General features: G+C 36.8%; 1 protein-coding gene across 2 annotated transcripts; it reads left to right on the forward strand.

Moving 5' to 3' along the window:
- The first annotated feature begins 6,358 nt into the window (after positions 1-6,358).
- Positions 6,359-10,246, forward strand: RPL22L1 (ribosomal protein L22 like 1). 2 transcript variants are annotated; one of them, XM_021702607.1, is made up of 4 exons: positions 6,359-6,439; positions 7,989-8,081; positions 8,247-8,368; positions 9,988-10,246. In XM_021702607.1, exons 1-4 carry the CDS (start codon positions 6,431-6,433, stop codon positions 10,130-10,132), a joined length of 369 nt encoding a protein of 122 aa, XP_021558282.1. In that variant the 5' UTR covers positions 6,359-6,430; the 3' UTR covers positions 10,133-10,246. The 2 variants fall into 2 exon arrangements, with proteins under 2 accessions (XP_021558282.1, XP_021558284.1); XM_021702609.1 differs by having other exon boundaries at positions 6,396-6,439; positions 7,992-8,081.
- The last annotated feature ends 7,729 nt before the right edge of the window (positions 10,247-17,975 follow it).

Here is a 17,975-nt window from a genome sequence, read left to right on the forward strand (position 1 = left end):
AAAAAAAAAAAAAAAAAAAAAAAGGCATTGTACGTGCGTGAATTAAAAAATACTTTATTGCTAAAAAAAATGCTAACCATCATCTGAGCTTTCAGCAAATCATAATCTTTTTGTTGGTGTAGTTTTGCCTCGATGTTGATGGCTACTGACTGGTCAGGTTGAGTGTGGCAATTTCTTAAAATAAGGCAACAGTGAAATTTGCTGTATTGATTAATTATCCCTTTAATAAACTATTTCTCTTCTCTTGATAGCATTTTACCTAGTAGAACGTCTTTCAAAATTGGAGTCAGTCCTCTGAAACCTCAAACACTGCCACTACAGTACCAACTAAGTTTATTTTATATTCTAAATCCCTTATTGTCATTTCAGTAATCTTTACAGCATCTTCACAAGGAGTAGATTTCATCTCAAGAAACCCACTTTCCTTGCTCATCCATAAAAAGCAATCCCCAATCCATTAAAGTTTTATGTGATTTCAGCAATTCAAATATAATAATGAAAAAGTGAAATATTGTCAGAATTATCAAAATGTGACACAGAAATATGAAGTAAGCAAATGGTGTTGGAAAAAATGATAGGTTTGCTGGACTCAGCTGCTATAACCTTCAATTTGTTAAAAAAAAAAAAAACAAAAACAAAAACCAATACCTGTGACGTGCAATAAAGCAAAGCACAAGATGAGGTATGCTAGTATTCCCATGATACATTCAGCAGGATCAGTTGCAACCACTGAGTGTGTTTTGGGTAAAAAGGATCACCTACAAGGTTACATCAATTAATTGTCCGATTTGAGATTTATTTCTGGATCCAGTCAAAATAATTTTGGGGCCACACCCCTGGGCAGGTCCCAGCATCACAATGACTTGTGTCCTAGTGTTTTGGAGGGCCAAAAAAGCTTGGCAACCTCAGTTGCCATCAGATCCCTAGCACAGATTCTAATTAGCAGAATGAAAGCTCACCTACCTAACACTGATAGTATGTCTGCCCTTCTTTGTTCACAATTATGTGTATGAGTTTCACTTAAAAAATTGCTGTCCTCTAGTTCATTTTAATTGCTGTGCAATCAATGAGATAAATCTTTTGGAGATATTACATACGTATCACTAACACCCTGATATTAGGGAATATACCTTCCTTTCAAAGGCAAATGGAAATTTCATAATAAAGAATATTTAGGGCACAAAGAAAACAGTTTCTATAAGGTAGAAATATTTAAAATAACACTCTGATACCAATTCCAAGTGAAATTAAAAACAAAATTGAAAAATAAGAAAACTCTTCTACCTGGAAATTTAAGGACCTGTTACATAATTCTGTGTTGAAAGGGAACTACAAACAGAAGCAATTCCTGAAAGACAATGATAGTGAAAACACTATATATCAGAATCTATATAAAGCAGTAGAAAAAAATATGTAGCCTTAACATCTATATCAATAAAAATGAAAGAATGAACATAAGTGAACTTAAAGCCCTAAATCAAACTAGAAAAATAACAGCAAAATAAACCAAAAGAGAGCACAAGGGAAGAAATGATAACGATAAAAGCAGAAATTAGTGAGGTGAATAGAAAAATAGCACATTAAAAAATAAAATTCTGGGGCGCCTGGGTGGCTCAGTTGGTTAAGCAACTGCCTTCGGCTCAGGTCATGATCCTGGAGTCCCAGGATCGAGTCCCACATCGGGCTCCCTGCTCGGCAGGGAGTCTGCTTCTCCCTCTGACCCTCCTCCCTCTCATGCTCTCTGTCTCTCATTCTCTCTCTCGCAAATAAATAAATAAAATCTTAAAAAAATAATAAATAAATAAATAAAATAAAATAAAATAAAATTCTGGTCCTTTGAAAAATTAACAAAACAACAAATCCCTGGTCAATTTATTTAAGGTGGAGGAAGAAAACACAAATAGAAAAAATGAGAAATACTAGGAGGAATGACTAATAATGCAGAGGAAATAAAAATAAAACATTTTATTCAAATAAATTTGAAAACCTAACTGATATAATTTCTTAGGAAAATGTGGTTATTAGAATCAACCTCAGTAGAAATAGCCTAAACAGAACAATTTTAATAAAGAAATGAAAAGGTTATCAAGAAACCATCCCACAAAGATTTATAGATGTAGATATAGATGGAGGGAAAGAGAGGAAAAACAAATGATAAATTAATGGGGCAAAGTGTTAATAATAGGTAAAAATATGAATAAAGGATATATAGATACATGTATGTATCTTTATATCTTTTGTCCAGATTTCATGTATTTATATGTATGTGTGTGTTCTTTGAACTATTTTCATAATTTTTATAATTTTAGGTACAGTAATTATTTCAAAGTTTAATTCAGAAAACATGTATAGTACCATCTAATTTTTATAAATAAAGGTAATTACTTGTGTAATCTGAATGATTTATATTTATACATACACATTCACAAACATGCCCACAAAGCCTTAGCTATTTCCAAACAAGTGGGATTTTAGATATTTTTATGCATTTTTTGTTTCTCTGTATTTCTTTCCATGAGCATTTCTTTTGACTTAAGATACTAATTTTGTTAATTAAGAAGTTCCTTGGGGCGCCTGGGTGGCTCAGTCGGTTAAGCGGCTGCCTTTGGCTCAGGTCATGATCCCGGGGTCCTGGGATCAAGTCCCATGTCCGGCTCCCTGCTCAGCGGAGAGCCTGCTTCTCCCTCTCCCTCTGCCTGCCACTCTGCCTACTTGTGCTCTCTCTCTATCTCTCTGTCAAATGAATAAATAAAATCTTTAAAAAATAAAAAATAAAAAAAAATAAAAATAAAATTAAAAAAAGAAGTTCCTTAAAGCATTGTTTATAATAGTGTAAAAGTAGAAATAATTTAAATGGCCACCAATAGATGAATGACAAGCTAAAAACAAGAAAAAATGACAAAAATTAAGCAATTAAAAAAGATACTTATTCTCATTTTAAAGTTTGATCAATTATTCAGAATTCCTGTGGCACTAACAGGAAAATCTTACTTCTGAAATTGCTATTGTTAGAAATAATAACATTATCACTAAAGTTTTTCCTAAATACACACTGAGAGAAAAGATGCATTGAAGCAAGCATAAATTTTTAATGATAGTTTTAAATGCTTTCTAATCAAATTAGTAAAGGAAGGACAAGCAGCAGTGATTTCAGTTCCTATTTCCCCTACTTGGTGCTCTTAACTTTCATTTATGAGTATTTGACAAAGAACATTCAAGGTTGGAGGAGTTAAAAGCAATATTCTTCAGTGGTAATGAGTTTCTCTCAGTGCCTCATTGTTTGCACAGTTGGGCTGAACACATACTTTGTCAAAGCTGTGCAGTTTGCTTCCATAGGACTGTTTGTGCCATAATGTCATTTGAGTATTATTTTTCTGGAGATGGGTAGTGCTTTTCTATGTTGCATTCTAAGTAATTTCCCATTCACTAATTTTTTCTGCAGCTGTGGCTACTCTCATGTTTAACTCATCCACTGTTTCTGAGGTTTTCTATTTTTAATTTCTATAACTTATTTTCTTTTAGTCCTGGCCAATTTGATTGTTCCTGTTTCCCTTAACATATTTTAAATACTTCTAGCTTTTAAATATGTTCAAGACACTTATTTTATATTTTGTCTAATTCCAATGTATATTGGTCTGATTTCATAGGTTTTGGCAGGGTTGATTTTCATTCATAGTGGCTTGTTTTCCTGTGTATTTAGTGATTTAAAAAAATTGTCAGTTCATAATTCTGTAAGTTTATCACAGGGAATCCTTTGTGCCTGGATCAAAAGTGCATTTCTACAAATAGCACCTGCATTTGCTTCTGCCTAGCACTACCAGTCCAAGCACACTTTAAACAACATTTTTAGATTGAAGCTTTTCCATGCTATTTGAGCTGAGCTCATCCTAGTTCCAAACTTACATGAGCATGCCTTGTCATTTCTGCCTCCAAAAAATTTTTACTTTCCACCAACTTAATCATACATTAGAAATTATAAACCTGTGTTTTAGCCCATTTTTCAAGGTGGCTACATATGGAGGGGTTTCTCCGTGAACCTAATCTGCCATATTGTCCTTCTATATTTTATTTTATTGACTTATTCAAGCTCCAGAATCATGTAGATCAAATGACTGAAGTTTGTATTAGAAATATATCTCATATGTTACAGTACTTTATATTTGAATAACTGGAAAGGCAACTTCCCCTTATTCTAAATTGTATTGACTCTTTTCAGACATTTAATTCATATGTTTTAGAATCCATTGTCAAAATTAAAATATCTGGGAGAGGGGGGTTGACAGGCATTGTGTTCATACTGTATGTATAAAATTTGGGAAGCACTATGTACAATATTTAATCTTACCATCTGCACATTTCTAGTTAATATTCTTTTTAGGGTTTTCTCCCTAATTGGGAGAAATCTTTTTTTTTCCACTATAGTTTCCATCTAGTTATTTTGAGATTACTAGCTATTTTGAAACACATGTTTTTAATATCTCCTTTGTACAAATGACTTAACAGTTCTTTAGGGGTTTTTTTTGGTTTTGTTTGGTTTTGGTCATAACATGGAAGTCTGCCAAAAACAATGGAAATAAAATAGTGCCTCAATTAATGGCTTATTTTCAAAATACCCAATAGTGCATGGATCATTTCTGCTCTGCAGCCTGAGCAGCCCTTGAGGAGAAAATGCCAACTGCCTTTTTTCCCCTTAATGTTCGGAAAATAAGTGGAATTATTATGGTTCTTGAGGTAAACAACCAAAAAAAAAATCTTCTTGAAATGGATTTCTCCCAGGAATTCAATACCTTTATTCAGACCCTACACATTATATGCTTCATTAAAGCATAGCTTCCACTATTACTAATCGCTGTCATAAAAGATATATGCAGTTGTCACTTTCTAGGGTCAGTCTCCAAATTAACAACAAAAGTCCACCCCATCCCTACCCCTGGCCCCCAGTATGATAGTTTCACCTCCATATAAAAAATTGCAAAACATTGAGAAGCATATCACTTTTCTGATCTGATGTCAACTTGCAATTCTTCAAAGTTCAAAAGCTATTTTTTCCTTTTGTCATCTAAACTGTCACCACCCCACATCCACCCTCGTGTGCTTTGTCCATTTTAGTAGTTAGGTCTCAGCAAACATTCATTGAATTTTAATTGGGAAGCATTTTGGATGGAAGTCAAGAGTCCTGGGGTGTCATGAGCACACTATAAAGGTGCACACATGAGTTGTGTCTTTCCATAATGGCAGCTTAATTCAATCATAAAGCAAGGTTAACATAATTATAAAGCAGGTTCAGGATTCCAAACTCAATGACATTTCATTAGTGTTTAACTTGTTTTCTTACACATCACACATATTAAAGCACAAGAGAATCACATAACAAGATAAAACAAGGGGTAGGAAGTTAATGAACCAAACGCAGTCATTTTGTGAGTGTGCAGTTGATATAAGGCCTCCCTTCGCTCTAAGCTCTCAGCACTTGCTACTTAAATATGTTCAAGCAGTGAAGATCTCTGTTCTGTCCCAAAACCATTTGGGCAGGGTCTTCAGGGCAGTTGCCTTTTTCATGTGGTCAGAAACGAAAGGGTCAGCATCTGGAAAGTCTTGACAGTTTCCTGCAAAAATCCTCCCTTTAAAGGAATTCAATCAGTCTGGACCTTTGTAGACCTCGTCTGGTTCTGCTGGTTATCAGTTTTTGGTATGGTCAGCCTGTGCTGACTTCCAAGACATCTGGTCTTAGCTGCAATGCCCTTGGCTGCTTACATCACTGCTTGACCTAAGTTCTGCTTCACAGGAGTAACTCCATCTTAATTTCTACACAGGGTTAACTAAAACCCATGATAAAAGTGAAGCAACAGTGAACTCAACAAGTGAACAAGTAAGCAATACTTCTTTTTCTTAAGAGTTTTTTCCTCGAGAATCTACTTTATTTTGGCTCCCTCAAACAGTTATTTCCCTCAACGGTCATTTAGAAAACAAGACTCATAGACAAAACACAAATAAAGAAGTAACCTCGCCGTGGGGTCGTAATTACAGTGTAAGACAGGAGATCCCAAAGCAACCTGAGAGCCTTGCCCTGATTGGAAAGAAGATCTAGGCGATTAGTGAAAGATGATTCCTCCATCCCTCGGTCGTGTTTATCTGGGAACCACCTCCCGTAACTGCGGAGACCTTTGTAGTCAACAGACGAACGTCGTCATTGGCGGAAAACCCTGAATCATTTTACTACGGCAGCTAGCTGGCGCGCTCAGGAAACCTGACCGCCTCCGAAGCCTATCCTCCGCCGATCACGCCCGGGTTTCCTGGGTTACGGGCCTCCCCACGCTCTCTTCCGGGAGGCGGCGAGCATACGCTCTCGGCGCGTGACGCAGTACGTTTTGGTATAACTACGTGACGCGCGGGGGTCGCTTTCTCTTTGATCGCCCGACCGCCTTTCAAAATGGCGCCGGTGAGTGAGGGTGGGATTTTGGTGGGAGCATGTTACCCCAGTGTAGATGATTTTTGCCATCTAGCGAGTTGGGGATCTCTCATTTGAGATAAAGGGAGGGTAGAAATGGAGACTGGGTCAGGAACACAAGCACGATGGTAAGGTTCTCAGTTGTTTTTCGAGACAACCTGGCGACTGCCATGCGGTCTAGTGGAGTTCTAGGTGGGCCCGGAGTTTGGATGAGTGGCGCTGGCAGCTCAAGGAAGGAGGTACAGCGACGAACCGGACTAATGGGGCAGCATTGAGCTATTTTCAATCTCGCTTCTAATAATGCCAATGCTAGCCTGTTCGTTTGCGCTAGGAAGGAGATTGGGTAATCGGACCGGTCTGATGGCCTTGCCAGAGCGGAGGGAGCTCCGAGGCTACAAAAGTTTCAGAGAACTTTAGAACTAAATTGGGGAAGAAGTTTCTTTAATACCTCATGAAGAAACTTTTTAAAAGATAAAAGTCAAGACTCGCAGATGTAAAAGGAGCGTGCACCAAAGATTTTATGTTGTTAATTAATTAACAAGGGAATCAGTAAGATATTTAAACCAATCCAAAAAGCATTTGAAAAGGTAGGTATATGCGACAATTTACCAGTTCTAAGTTTTGGATATTTGGGGGGCGGGGGACAAGTTACTTGGTGTCCTTTTGGGTGGCTCTAATTTGGAGATGGCATCTTCTGATAAATACTGATTTGTCTGTTTTCAGTATATTGTCTGAATGTAATTGATAGTAGCCACAGCAGCATTTTACTTGGATAGCCCGATTATGTGTATTGGTCTGAGTGTTGGGTATGAAAAACTGAAGTTACGTAATTTTTTAAAATTGAAAGTCTTTACAGGACCTAAGGTCCCCCTCCCCTCTCTCACCTTTAACAACATAAGGATTTAATTCTCTAGACTTGAGTGGATAGAATATCCTCTTCTGGCACATAATTGAGGTTGGGCAAGGTAGTGTGTACTACCTGTGTCCCATAGGGCCTGGCCTGTAGTAAATAGTATCTGATAATTTAAAATTGAATGTCAGTGGTCTGGAAAATATTAAAAGCCCATAAAACTTAACTTGGTGATTGGAAAAGAATGGGCTTCATTAGACATTCAGTGGGTTTCAGTTTTAATTTACAATAGAAAGTAAGATTGATCCTTGTATTAATCTTTTCTGGTTGTAAATACAGGATTCTTTGGAATTTACTGATGAAGGGAACTAATAGTGGCTTGCCGTATGCTTCGAGCTTTCTTGAGTTTCACACTTTTGAGACACTTGCATGGTGGGCAGGGAAAATTTCCTTTGGATTTTACAAAAACTTCGTTTAAACCAAGGAGTGTACCCCTTTTCACACAGCCTGGCTGAGAAAAAGGGTATATCCAATAGCTATGAAGCAATTTTTTAGAATTTTGGACCATTTCATATATATATATGTATATAACATCACAGTGCATTGTACATCTTTGGGCTGCTACAGATTTTAAAGTTTGTATATAAAGTGAGCAAAGTGAATAGTTGTAATTATGTGAACTATCTGTAGCAGAAAGACAAGAAGCCTAAGAAGTCAACCTGGAAATTTAATTTGGACCTTACCCATCCAGTAGAAGATGGAATTTTTGATTCGGGAAATTTTGTAAGTATCACTCTCCTCAGCTTGTTTTTATCATTGTAACAGAGTTCTTAATGATTAAAGTATGTAATATTTGATTTTAACCTAAGCTCTATTCCTAGGGTACCTTCCCTAGTGAATATCTAGGGTTTTCTTCCCTAGTTTTGCATGTTTTCTGTTTTAAAATAGGAACAGTTTCTACGGGAGAAGGTTAAAGTCAATGGAAAAACTGGAAATCTGGGGAATGTTGTTCACATTGAACGCTTCAAGAATAAAATCACAGTTGTTTCTGAGAAACAGTTCTCTAAAAGGTTGGTATTTGTTTCCCATAATACTTTAGGGAAATTATGGTAATTGTGAATATTTTATAGAATACATAATCCTTGTGTTTTCATAGGCAGGAGTAGATGTGTTGATGATAAGGTCAGGGAGATACAAACAAGTGTTTTGAACTTATTAATGGCCTATGTGAATGGAAAATATGTTAAGTAACTGGGCCAGTTGCTTAGGCTGGTTGTCAGTAAGCGTAATTTATTGCTGGAATATAGGCAAGTTATATACAGGGCTCCTGTCCAGTGCATGGTAGTCCCTGAAACCCAAATTATATATGAACTGTAACAATGTTAAATGTTTTAATATTAGAACATGTTGCAAGAAACATGTCTAATGTGTAACATGAAAGTAATGTTCTGAAGTAATGTAAATGTTTTCTTATACGTGTGGTTTTAAAGTTTTGGTGGTTTATTTAGTAGAGGCAGCCAGTCAAAGGTAAAGTCTAACATTTTGCCAGTTTTAGTTCGTTTAATTTACTTAAATACTAAGTATATGACGGCACTCTTGTAGGACTGGATAGCCAAGTAGACAAGTACCTACCACTAAGGAGCTTAAATTCTAGTGGAAAGAGACGATGAAATATTAAGTAGTTGATAAGTGCTGTGTAAATGCATAACAAGGATTTCAGGGTTGATATTTTTAGATAAGGTGGTCAAGAAAATCTCATCTAAATGAAGTGCTGGAGTGAGACAGGCAAATTAGGGAATTCCCAATTGTGGCTGAAAAAGACTGGTGGTGGAAGCTAAAGACTATGAACCTGTTGTGAGAATAGGTGAGCCGGTGGTGTTTTGGACTTAAGGAACAGTGTATGTTAGCTGTGGTTATGAATTCATCACTAGGGATTTGGGGATGAAAGATAATGTTCTCAAGGATCTTAGAGACATGAACATAATTATTATAAATGCAATCCTGTAATTGCTGTGTTGAAGGTAAGAGATAGGACATAAGAATTTGCAGAGAACCTGAGATGGAATGAAGTATTCCTAGCAGAGGGAACAACGTTAAGAAAGGACAGGGAAGCTCAAGTACTGCTTGATAGTTCAGAATTGATGTAAAGTGTAAATGAAAGAGATGGCTGGAGTGATGAAATTAGACCATGTTCAAAGCTTTATATAAGGACTGAGCCGTATGTTAGTTGAAAATGTGTCGATAAACTTGTAAATGGGTTCAGCCCTGTTGATAGGTTTCCTTTTGTTGATCATGGAATTGAGGTTAGGGAGGTTGATAGTGGTGAAAGGAATGTTAACAATTTAGTACATAATACATTTAAGGAATAAAATTGTACATTAAAAGGTAATCTGGTTATGGCAGTAAAACTGAAGGGGAAACTACTATTGCTCTTTTTAGCTTCAGCATAAAGGATGTTTATTTTAGGGCTATGGGAGAATAGGGTTTGTAGGGCATCAACCTATTGTAATTGGGGTTGAATGGCCACCTTATTCTTAGATCCCCAACAACCTTGAACAATGTTGGATACAAATGAAATATTTTGGAGGGAACATTAAAGATAAATGAATACAACTGCATATCTTCTATATAAGCCTTTGCATAGTAGATAATTGTATTTCTTAATGAAATTCATGTCTTTATTTTAAAGGTATTTGAAATATCTTACCAAGAAATACCTTAAGAAGAACAATCTTCGTGATTGGCTTCGTGTGGTTGCGTCTGACAAGGAGACTTACGAACTTCGTTATTTCCAGATTAGTCAAGATGAAGATGGATCTGAGTCTGAAGACTAGATGAAGCTGCCCCTTACAGGGTTTTGCTTGTTAATAAATGAAGCATGGAAAAGAAAGAAACATCTAGAAATGGACTTTTCGTTTATTCATAAATAAAAAGCATTGTACTCTGTATGTTAAGTTTCTGCCTCTTTTATTTAAGTATATGCCATTTACATGATTCTGGGCTTTCCTTTGATAGTTTTTATAAGCAGTATTTAAATAGCCAATAGGTGGTAGAAATTTTTCAGGATTTCTGAAATTCATCCTTTTATGGGTGTCCTCAAGTTAAAGTATGTAGTGTTGTATAGGAAATACTGAAACACTGTATTGTGTATGACTTTATATAGTGAAATATTTAAAATTCTCTTGACAGACTTAAACATTTTTATAGTGTGTAAATTGCAATTCTGAGTGCCTAGAACAGTTCTTACACATACGCTCTTATTGAGTCACTCCTGCCCTCTGCTTCAGAGGATGCTGACTCCTAGTTAGTATAAAAGCTATGGGTGAGCATGGTACTGCTCTAAACCAATGTTTAATTGCCTATTAGACATCTCCAACCAGATGCCTTGTAGGTACTATAAATTCAAAACCTTCAAATCAGAACTCTTGATATCTTACTCACCAAATCTCCTGTGTTCCTTGTCTGTCCAACTCAGCCAGTTGGAATCTCATCTCCTTTCTCAAGCTTCTCCCTGCTGGTAATTCTAAGAGTGGTGGTCATCTGTTGCTTAGTTCTCAGTGGATGGACCCTTTCCCCTAAATAAAGTAGCCTTTGAGCAAATAGAATGGTTTGGCAAAATCCAGATTGTGAGAGAGAATAATGGGAGAGAGGTACTGGAGCTGTATCAATTTTCTTGGTTTTCCAGTAGTCCCAAGTAATGTATCTCTTTCTACTTTTAACCTGAAAGTGGTGTCAGTACCTCAGATACTTGGGCCACGGGCCCTGATAGCAGTAGAAATAAAATAATGTCTTGACTATTAGAACCTAATGTACAGATTTACATAATTGGTTTGGGGAGTGTTGGGAATAATTTCATGAAGAGTGTCAATTCCCTTGACCATCAAGGACTTGTTGAGGTGCTCCCCAACATTAATGTTCTGCTCTAGTGCAGCAATGCCTTCGTTCTTTCCTAGCTGTAACAAGCCCTTAACGGCCCTGTTTGAATAGTTCACGTTTTCTACCAATAGTTACTAAGATCCTCCTGTCATTCTTTGTTGAGCATTGTGGACACAAGGGAGTAAAAACAGCCTACTCCTAGTATGGTAAGGGAAACACCAAATAATGCTATACAAACTGTTTCAAGTACAACAAAGGAGAGGAGTTTCTAAAAGCAATTTGATGTAGTCAAGGTAACGAAGTATTTGAGCTGACTTAAAACAGACATGGTAGTAACTGGGAAAAGGGAAAAGGGTGTTTTGGGCAGAGGTAAAGTTCTCAGCACTTTGAGAATCTGGTTGGTATAGAGTACATTTGGAATAGAGTGGTGGTTATGAGGAAAATTTGGAAAGGTAAGGTGGAAACCAGCCCATGCAGGACAGAAAAATGTTTTAATCTTGAGAGCAATGGGAAGCTACTGAATTTTAAGTGAACAGTAATGAGATCCAATGAGATGTGCATTTTGAAAAAGATGTACGGCTGCATTGTGGAAAATCGTTTTCAGAGGGGTCATAGTAGATGCAAGGAGACCGGAAGGTATATGGCAGTATCCTGTGGCTATGGTAGGTAGCATTGGGGTGTTGGAGGAGATGGGGAAAAGTGGACAGATTTTAAGAGATTTCAGAAGATAAAATCTGGGACTTGGTGGTAGGGAGAAGTGTTGAGGGTGACATAATTGACTAGAAGATTGCATATGCTGAGTTTGGTCACAATAGGGGAAGGCAGGAATAGGGGGGAAGTTCATTTTAGGCCAGGCTGAAGTTGAGGTCCACAAGATGTCCTTCTGAGGAAGGGTCTAAGTGAAGATGTCCACTAGTCTGTGCATAGGTGATAATAAACAGTGGGGAGGAGTGAAATTGCCTATTGGGAGTGTAGAGTGAGGATTAAGTGTTGCAGACACCAAATGCCTCTATTCATCCCCTAGAGTGATCCTTCCAAATGATCTGATTGTGTTATTCAGATGTTTAAAATTATTCTTCAAAGTTAATTTAACATTAATGTGTGTTCAAGCCTGTGTACACTAAACCTTTAAGGAGTTGGCAGGTTAGTTGAGACAAGCGAATTTATTTATTTAACAATTTATTGAAAGCCATCTGCAGAATGCAGTATCACAAGTAGAAACACTTATCTTTGTGAAGCTTATACTCCAGTGAGGAAGACAGATGGTAAAGTAAAATGTATGGTACATGGTAAATATTATGAGAAGAATAAGGGAGATAGAGAATGTAAGGAGGAAGGAGTGTTGCACTTGTAAATAGGGTCAGGAAAGGCTTTACCAAGAAGGGCTCAGCGTAAAGACCTAAAGGAGCTAGTGGATCCAACTAGATGCTTATGGGAGAAGCATCCAGGCAGGCAGAAAGACTAGCAGAACAAAGGCCCTGAGGCAGGGGTGCCTCTGGTATATTCAAGGAACAGTAAGATTTCTGTGATCTGAGCTGAATGTGTGGTGGAGAGTAGAAGGAGGTGAAATTAGAAAGGTGAAAGGGGGTATGTGTGTGTGCTTGGCAGAGGGTGGGTGGGGAGTGGAGGATGGGGTGTATGAGTTCCATTAAGCCAAAATGTAGCTGCTTAAAACTGTCAACTTACGGTTTCTGAGGGTCAAGAACCTAAGAAGCAGCTTAGCTGGGTGGGTCTGATTGAGGATTTCATGAAGTGAAAGGCTGTGAGCCTTGGCTGCAGTCATGCAAAAGTTAGGAAACTACTGCTTGTTTTTGCAAATAAAGTTTTATTGGAGCTGCAGTCCTGAACATTATTTTTCATATTGTATAAAATGGCAGAAGTGAATAGTTGCAGTAGGGACTATAGGACCTGCAAGACCTAAACTATTTACTATCTGGCTCTTTAAGAAAATCTTTCTTTTGGGCTTGACTGGAGCTAATGATCTACTTCCAAGGTTGTTGGTAGAATATGTTTCTTGCCAGGTGCATTCTGCATGGAGCTGCTCATGACATAGCAGCTGGTTTTTCCTAGAGTGAGTGATCCAAGCCAGGAGGAGAAAGCAACCAAGATGGAGGTTCCAGTGTTTATAACCTAATCTCAGAAGTATTATGCCATTGCTTCTCCTTTATTCTATTGAGCACACAGACCAAACTTGGAAGAGTGAGAAGGGATTGCACAAGAGTTTGAACACCAGGAGGTGGGGATCTATCCAAGGCCATCTTGGAGGCTGGCTACTACAGGAGATATCAAGTAGGGAGAGCTGTGCAGGCCATCTGCTTCAGCTATTTTCCTGAGTACAATGAGGAACTACTAGTAGACTTGAGCTGAGAAGTGTTATCTGACATATTTTAAATGAATGATTACAGTGGAGTATTTTGTTAGTCTATGGTAAGAAGCTACGGGAATTCAGAGAATCTCAGACTAGGCATTCTGGCACGTGACTTCACAGTTTGGAAGCTATGAAGAATAAAGTCTTTCTGAAGGGCTAAAAGAGTCTCAGATTTTCTTTGCCTTGCAGCATCTCTACATGAACTGAAAAGTTGATTGGTTTTTGTTTTTTAATTTTTTTAATTGGTATATATTTTTCCATTCAATTCTGCTATATGTATTTGTATCCATAAATAATATATAACATTGTTTTGTGTCATTTTATAATTTGCAAAGTGGTCCCAACCTATGTATATGCTTTTGAATTTATACACTGAGTACAATTGTTCATGAGATTTGTGTTGATACGTACAGATCTGGTCAGGCTTTTTTTTTTTTATTTCTATGTAGTTTTCCATTGTATGAATATTTATATTCCCTGTGATTACCAATATTATTTGAATTTATTTTTACTATTTTTATTTTGTGTTTTTCCTGTTTATGCTTTTCCCTTCCTGCCCTTATTTAGGGGGAAAGGGAGTATCATGTGTTCTTCTTCTTCTTTTTTAATGGTTAACCTTATCTCCCAACCCCTACCTGCTGGCCCTCCACACATACAACCTCTGGCAACCACCAGTCTGTTCTTCATATCTATGGTCTTGGTGAATATATATTATATATATATTATATATATAATACATATTCCACATATAAGAAAGATCACATAGTGTTTGTCTTTCTGGGACTTATATTTCATTTAGGATATTGCCCTCGACATCCATCCTTATCAAAAATGTCAAGATTTCATTCTTTTTTATGACTGAATAATATTCCATTGTGTGTGGGTATCACAATGTCTTTATCCATTGATGGACATTTACGTTGTTTCCGTATCTTGGCTATTATAAGTAATGCTGCAGTGAACATGGTGGTGCATCTATCCTTTTGACTTAGTGTCTTCATTTTCTTTGGGTAAATACCCAGAAGTGGAATTGCTAGATCATATAGTAGTTCTATTTTTAATTTTTTGTGGAATCTCCTTACTGTTGTCCATAGTGGCTGCACTGGTTTACAGTCCTACTAATAATGAATATCTTCACCAATACTTGTTATTTCTAGTCTTTCTGATAACAGCCATTTAACAGGTATGAGGTGATATCTCACTGTGGTTTTGATTTGCATTTCCATGATAATTAACGGTGTAGAGCATCTGTTCATGTCCTTGTTGGCCATTTGTATATCTTCTTAGGAAAAATGTCTATTCAGATCTTCTGCCCATTTTTTAATTGGATTCTTTTTTTTTTTTTTTTTTTTGCTATTGAGTTGTATGAGTTCATTATATATTTTGGATATTAACCTCTCATTAGGTATATGATTTGCATATATTGTCTCCCTTTCACTATGTTGCTTTTTCACTTTGTTGTTCATTTGTTGTTTATTTCATCCATAAACTTGTTTGTTTCTCTAAATTTTAGTGTTTAAAAAATAAGGACTCTTAAAGCATAACTATTCTACCATTATCACACCTATACCAAATGAACAATATTTTCTTATGTTATTCAATGTTCAGTCAATGCTAAATTTCCCCATATACCTCATAACTTTTAAATTGTGCAAATCAAGGTTGTAATAAGATCCAAGTGTAACAATGAAATGATGTCTCTAAAACCGCCTTTAACCTAGAGATTCTGACTCTCTCTCTCTCTCCCTACCCCCTACTCCCCAATTTATTTGTTGATCAAACTGAGTCATTTGTTCTGTAGAATTTTCTGCAATCTGAATTTCCATGACACATACCCCCCACAATCCCAGTGGTGTCATTTAACATATTCCTCTGTCTGCTGTGTTTCCTGCGAATTGCTAGTTAGATCTGGAAGCTTGATCAAATATTAGATTCAAGATTGATTCTTTTTTGGCTAGAATACTTATAGCTGTCATTGTGTACATCTATTAAGAGTAATATAATGTTTGCTTTCCTCTTTTGTCATGTTTGCTCCGCTGATGACCACTGCCTAGATTCATCATTTCCCTAGGAGATGTCAAATGGGGAAACTCTTAATTCTATCATTCTTTTTTCATTTACTGGCTGGAATGCACCTAAAAGAGGTACTTTGCCTTATCAACCCCAAGGTACAGTTCCTTCCTATAAGGAAGATAGGATAAGTACTTGCTTCTTTTCCGTTATGTACTAATTTTTCAAGTTAAAATATTTGATATGTTTTACCCGTTATAATTACTTTTATTGATACTCAAATGGTCCCATATTTGACCAATGGGATCCTCTTCAACTTGGCTCCTGAGTCCTGTGACAGAACCTCATTAGCGTTTTATTGCTTCCTTGGTCTCTGGTGTGATAAGATATTCTAGCTCTTCCAAATTTCCTTCCCCAGATCTGGAATCATCCATTTCTCCAAGGAGCTCTGGATCATGTTCTAGGTGCTAGACATGTTCATTGCTATTGTGTTGGTCATTGTTTCTCGGCCTTTTCAATGGACAGAGCAAGGAAATAAATACATGTTTGTTTTTCAAAATATGTAAGAAATTTATATTGATACTTCCAATTCAAATTTAGCACGACAGAGTTTTTACCTCATCTATTGTATCATCCTATTTCCTTTCTCCATGCTGAAAATTTCAGTGGCACTAACATAAGTACTTACTTGCTTTACCTCATAATACGTACATAATAGTCCCCCAAAAGCAATACCAATATTACTTCCTGTAATATAATTACTTTACAATTAAGATTGTTTTGCAGTTCTTTTTGTCCTTATGGTATATCCCACTAGGAATGAACAAAGTCCTATGTTTGAAAGCCACTAGAAATGATTCATCTCTCTCTGGTTTTGGCACAAACTTGATATACAGGTTCATTTGTTTCATTTTATTTTGGACTTTTAAAAGTTTACTTAAAATCTTTTTGTATTTTATGATTCTGTAATATATTTACAAGGCTCCAAAGCCCAAAACAAATTATGTTCACAGAAGTCTAGCTCCTTGTATTAGTCCCCTTCATTCCAGGTCCTCCCTCCCCCTGCACATAACCATTTAAGAAGAAATTTATGGTTTATCCATCCACTTTTTTAAAAGGTATATACCATTATTTAAATGATAACTTACTGTACATTACCTTTTTTCACTTAATAATATCCTGGAGTCAGTCACTTCTGTGTGGATATAGCATAGTTTACTCAATCAGTTCCCTACTAATGGGCATTTGAGTTGTTTCCAACATTTTGCTATAATTAGTGCTGCAGTGAAAAGCCTCCTGCACATGCCTTTTCTTATTTTTGCCATTAAATCTCTGGAGTGGATTTGTAGAAGTGAGATTCCTAGGTCAAAAGATAAATGAATGTGTAATACGTATTGCCAAATCCTACCCCCCCCCACACACTATCCTTCCTACCAGCAATGTATGAAAATGTCCCTTTTCCTGTGGACTTACCAACAGATTATAGTGTCCATTTTAAGTTTTTTGGTCTATCTGATAGATGAGTCGTAGTTTTCAGGATAGTTTAAATTTTCATTTCTCTTAGGAGTGAGAAGGAGTGCCACTTCATAAATTAAGGACCATTTGCATTTCTTTTCCTGTGGGCTGCCTGCTGCTATCTGTAGGACATACATGGGATTCTTGGTCTTTTTATTCTTTATTTTTAGAAGCTCCCTCTAGAGTAAGGCTATTAAACCCTTGTCTGTGATGCTTGTTGCACATTTTCTTTTGTCACCTGTCTTTTCCCCATATTGATGGTGTTTATTTTCTCTTGTTGCTTTAGAAGCATTATTTTTATTTTTATGTAATTAAATCTATTAATCTTTTCCTCATTACTTCAGGATTTTGAGCCATGGTTGAAGACTTCATTTTCTTCCAGTGCTCATATGGTTTCACTTTAAAATTTAAGTCTACCTTCTATTTTGAATTTATCCTGGTTTACAGTTTGACATGTAAATCCAACTTACATTTCTTTTTCCCATGTAGCTACCCACTTACACTGTTAACCCTGATTAAAAAGTACTGAGGAAGCTCGAATTAGCATTGATTTTCCTACTTGTCTGGAAATCCTTGTTTGTGGTTATGCTGAGGTGGTTGCAGTGTCTACATTGACAGCTTTAGTGTGCCCACTCTTTTACAAGCTGGATGATTTAAATGCCGGAAGGGCCACTCTTAAATGATACGTTACCATTTATAAAGGCTTCTTTTCTGATCTTTCAGCAGCCCTGGGTGGCATGATATTATCTTCCCCACTTTGCATATGAGGAAATGAGTCTCAGATGAACTGGCTTGCCCAAGATCACACCATGCCATCCATCTCTCAGTCCTCACCCAGTGCTTCTCCCATCCTGGGGCTGAGCTACTTCTTCGCTGCTCAAGGCCATGGTCAGGCACGGGGCAGTGGA

Source organism: Neomonachus schauinslandi, chromosome 1 (genome assembly GCF_002201575.2).
Source record: "Neomonachus schauinslandi chromosome 1, ASM220157v2, whole genome shotgun sequence".
NCBI lineage: Eukaryota > Metazoa > Chordata > Mammalia > Carnivora > Phocidae > Neomonachus > Neomonachus schauinslandi.

Bases quoted from the DNA above. Each gene is read 5' to 3' on its own strand.
- RPL22L1 (XM_021702607.1), top strand. The intron at 8,082-8,246 runs GTAAGTATCACT...GTTTTAAAATAG, and splicing joins TTTTTGATTCGGGAAATTTT to GAACAGTTTCTACGGGAGAA. The intron at 8,369-9,987 runs GTTGGTATTTGT...TTTATTTTAAAG, and splicing joins GAGAAACAGTTCTCTAAAAG to GTATTTGAAATATCTTACCA.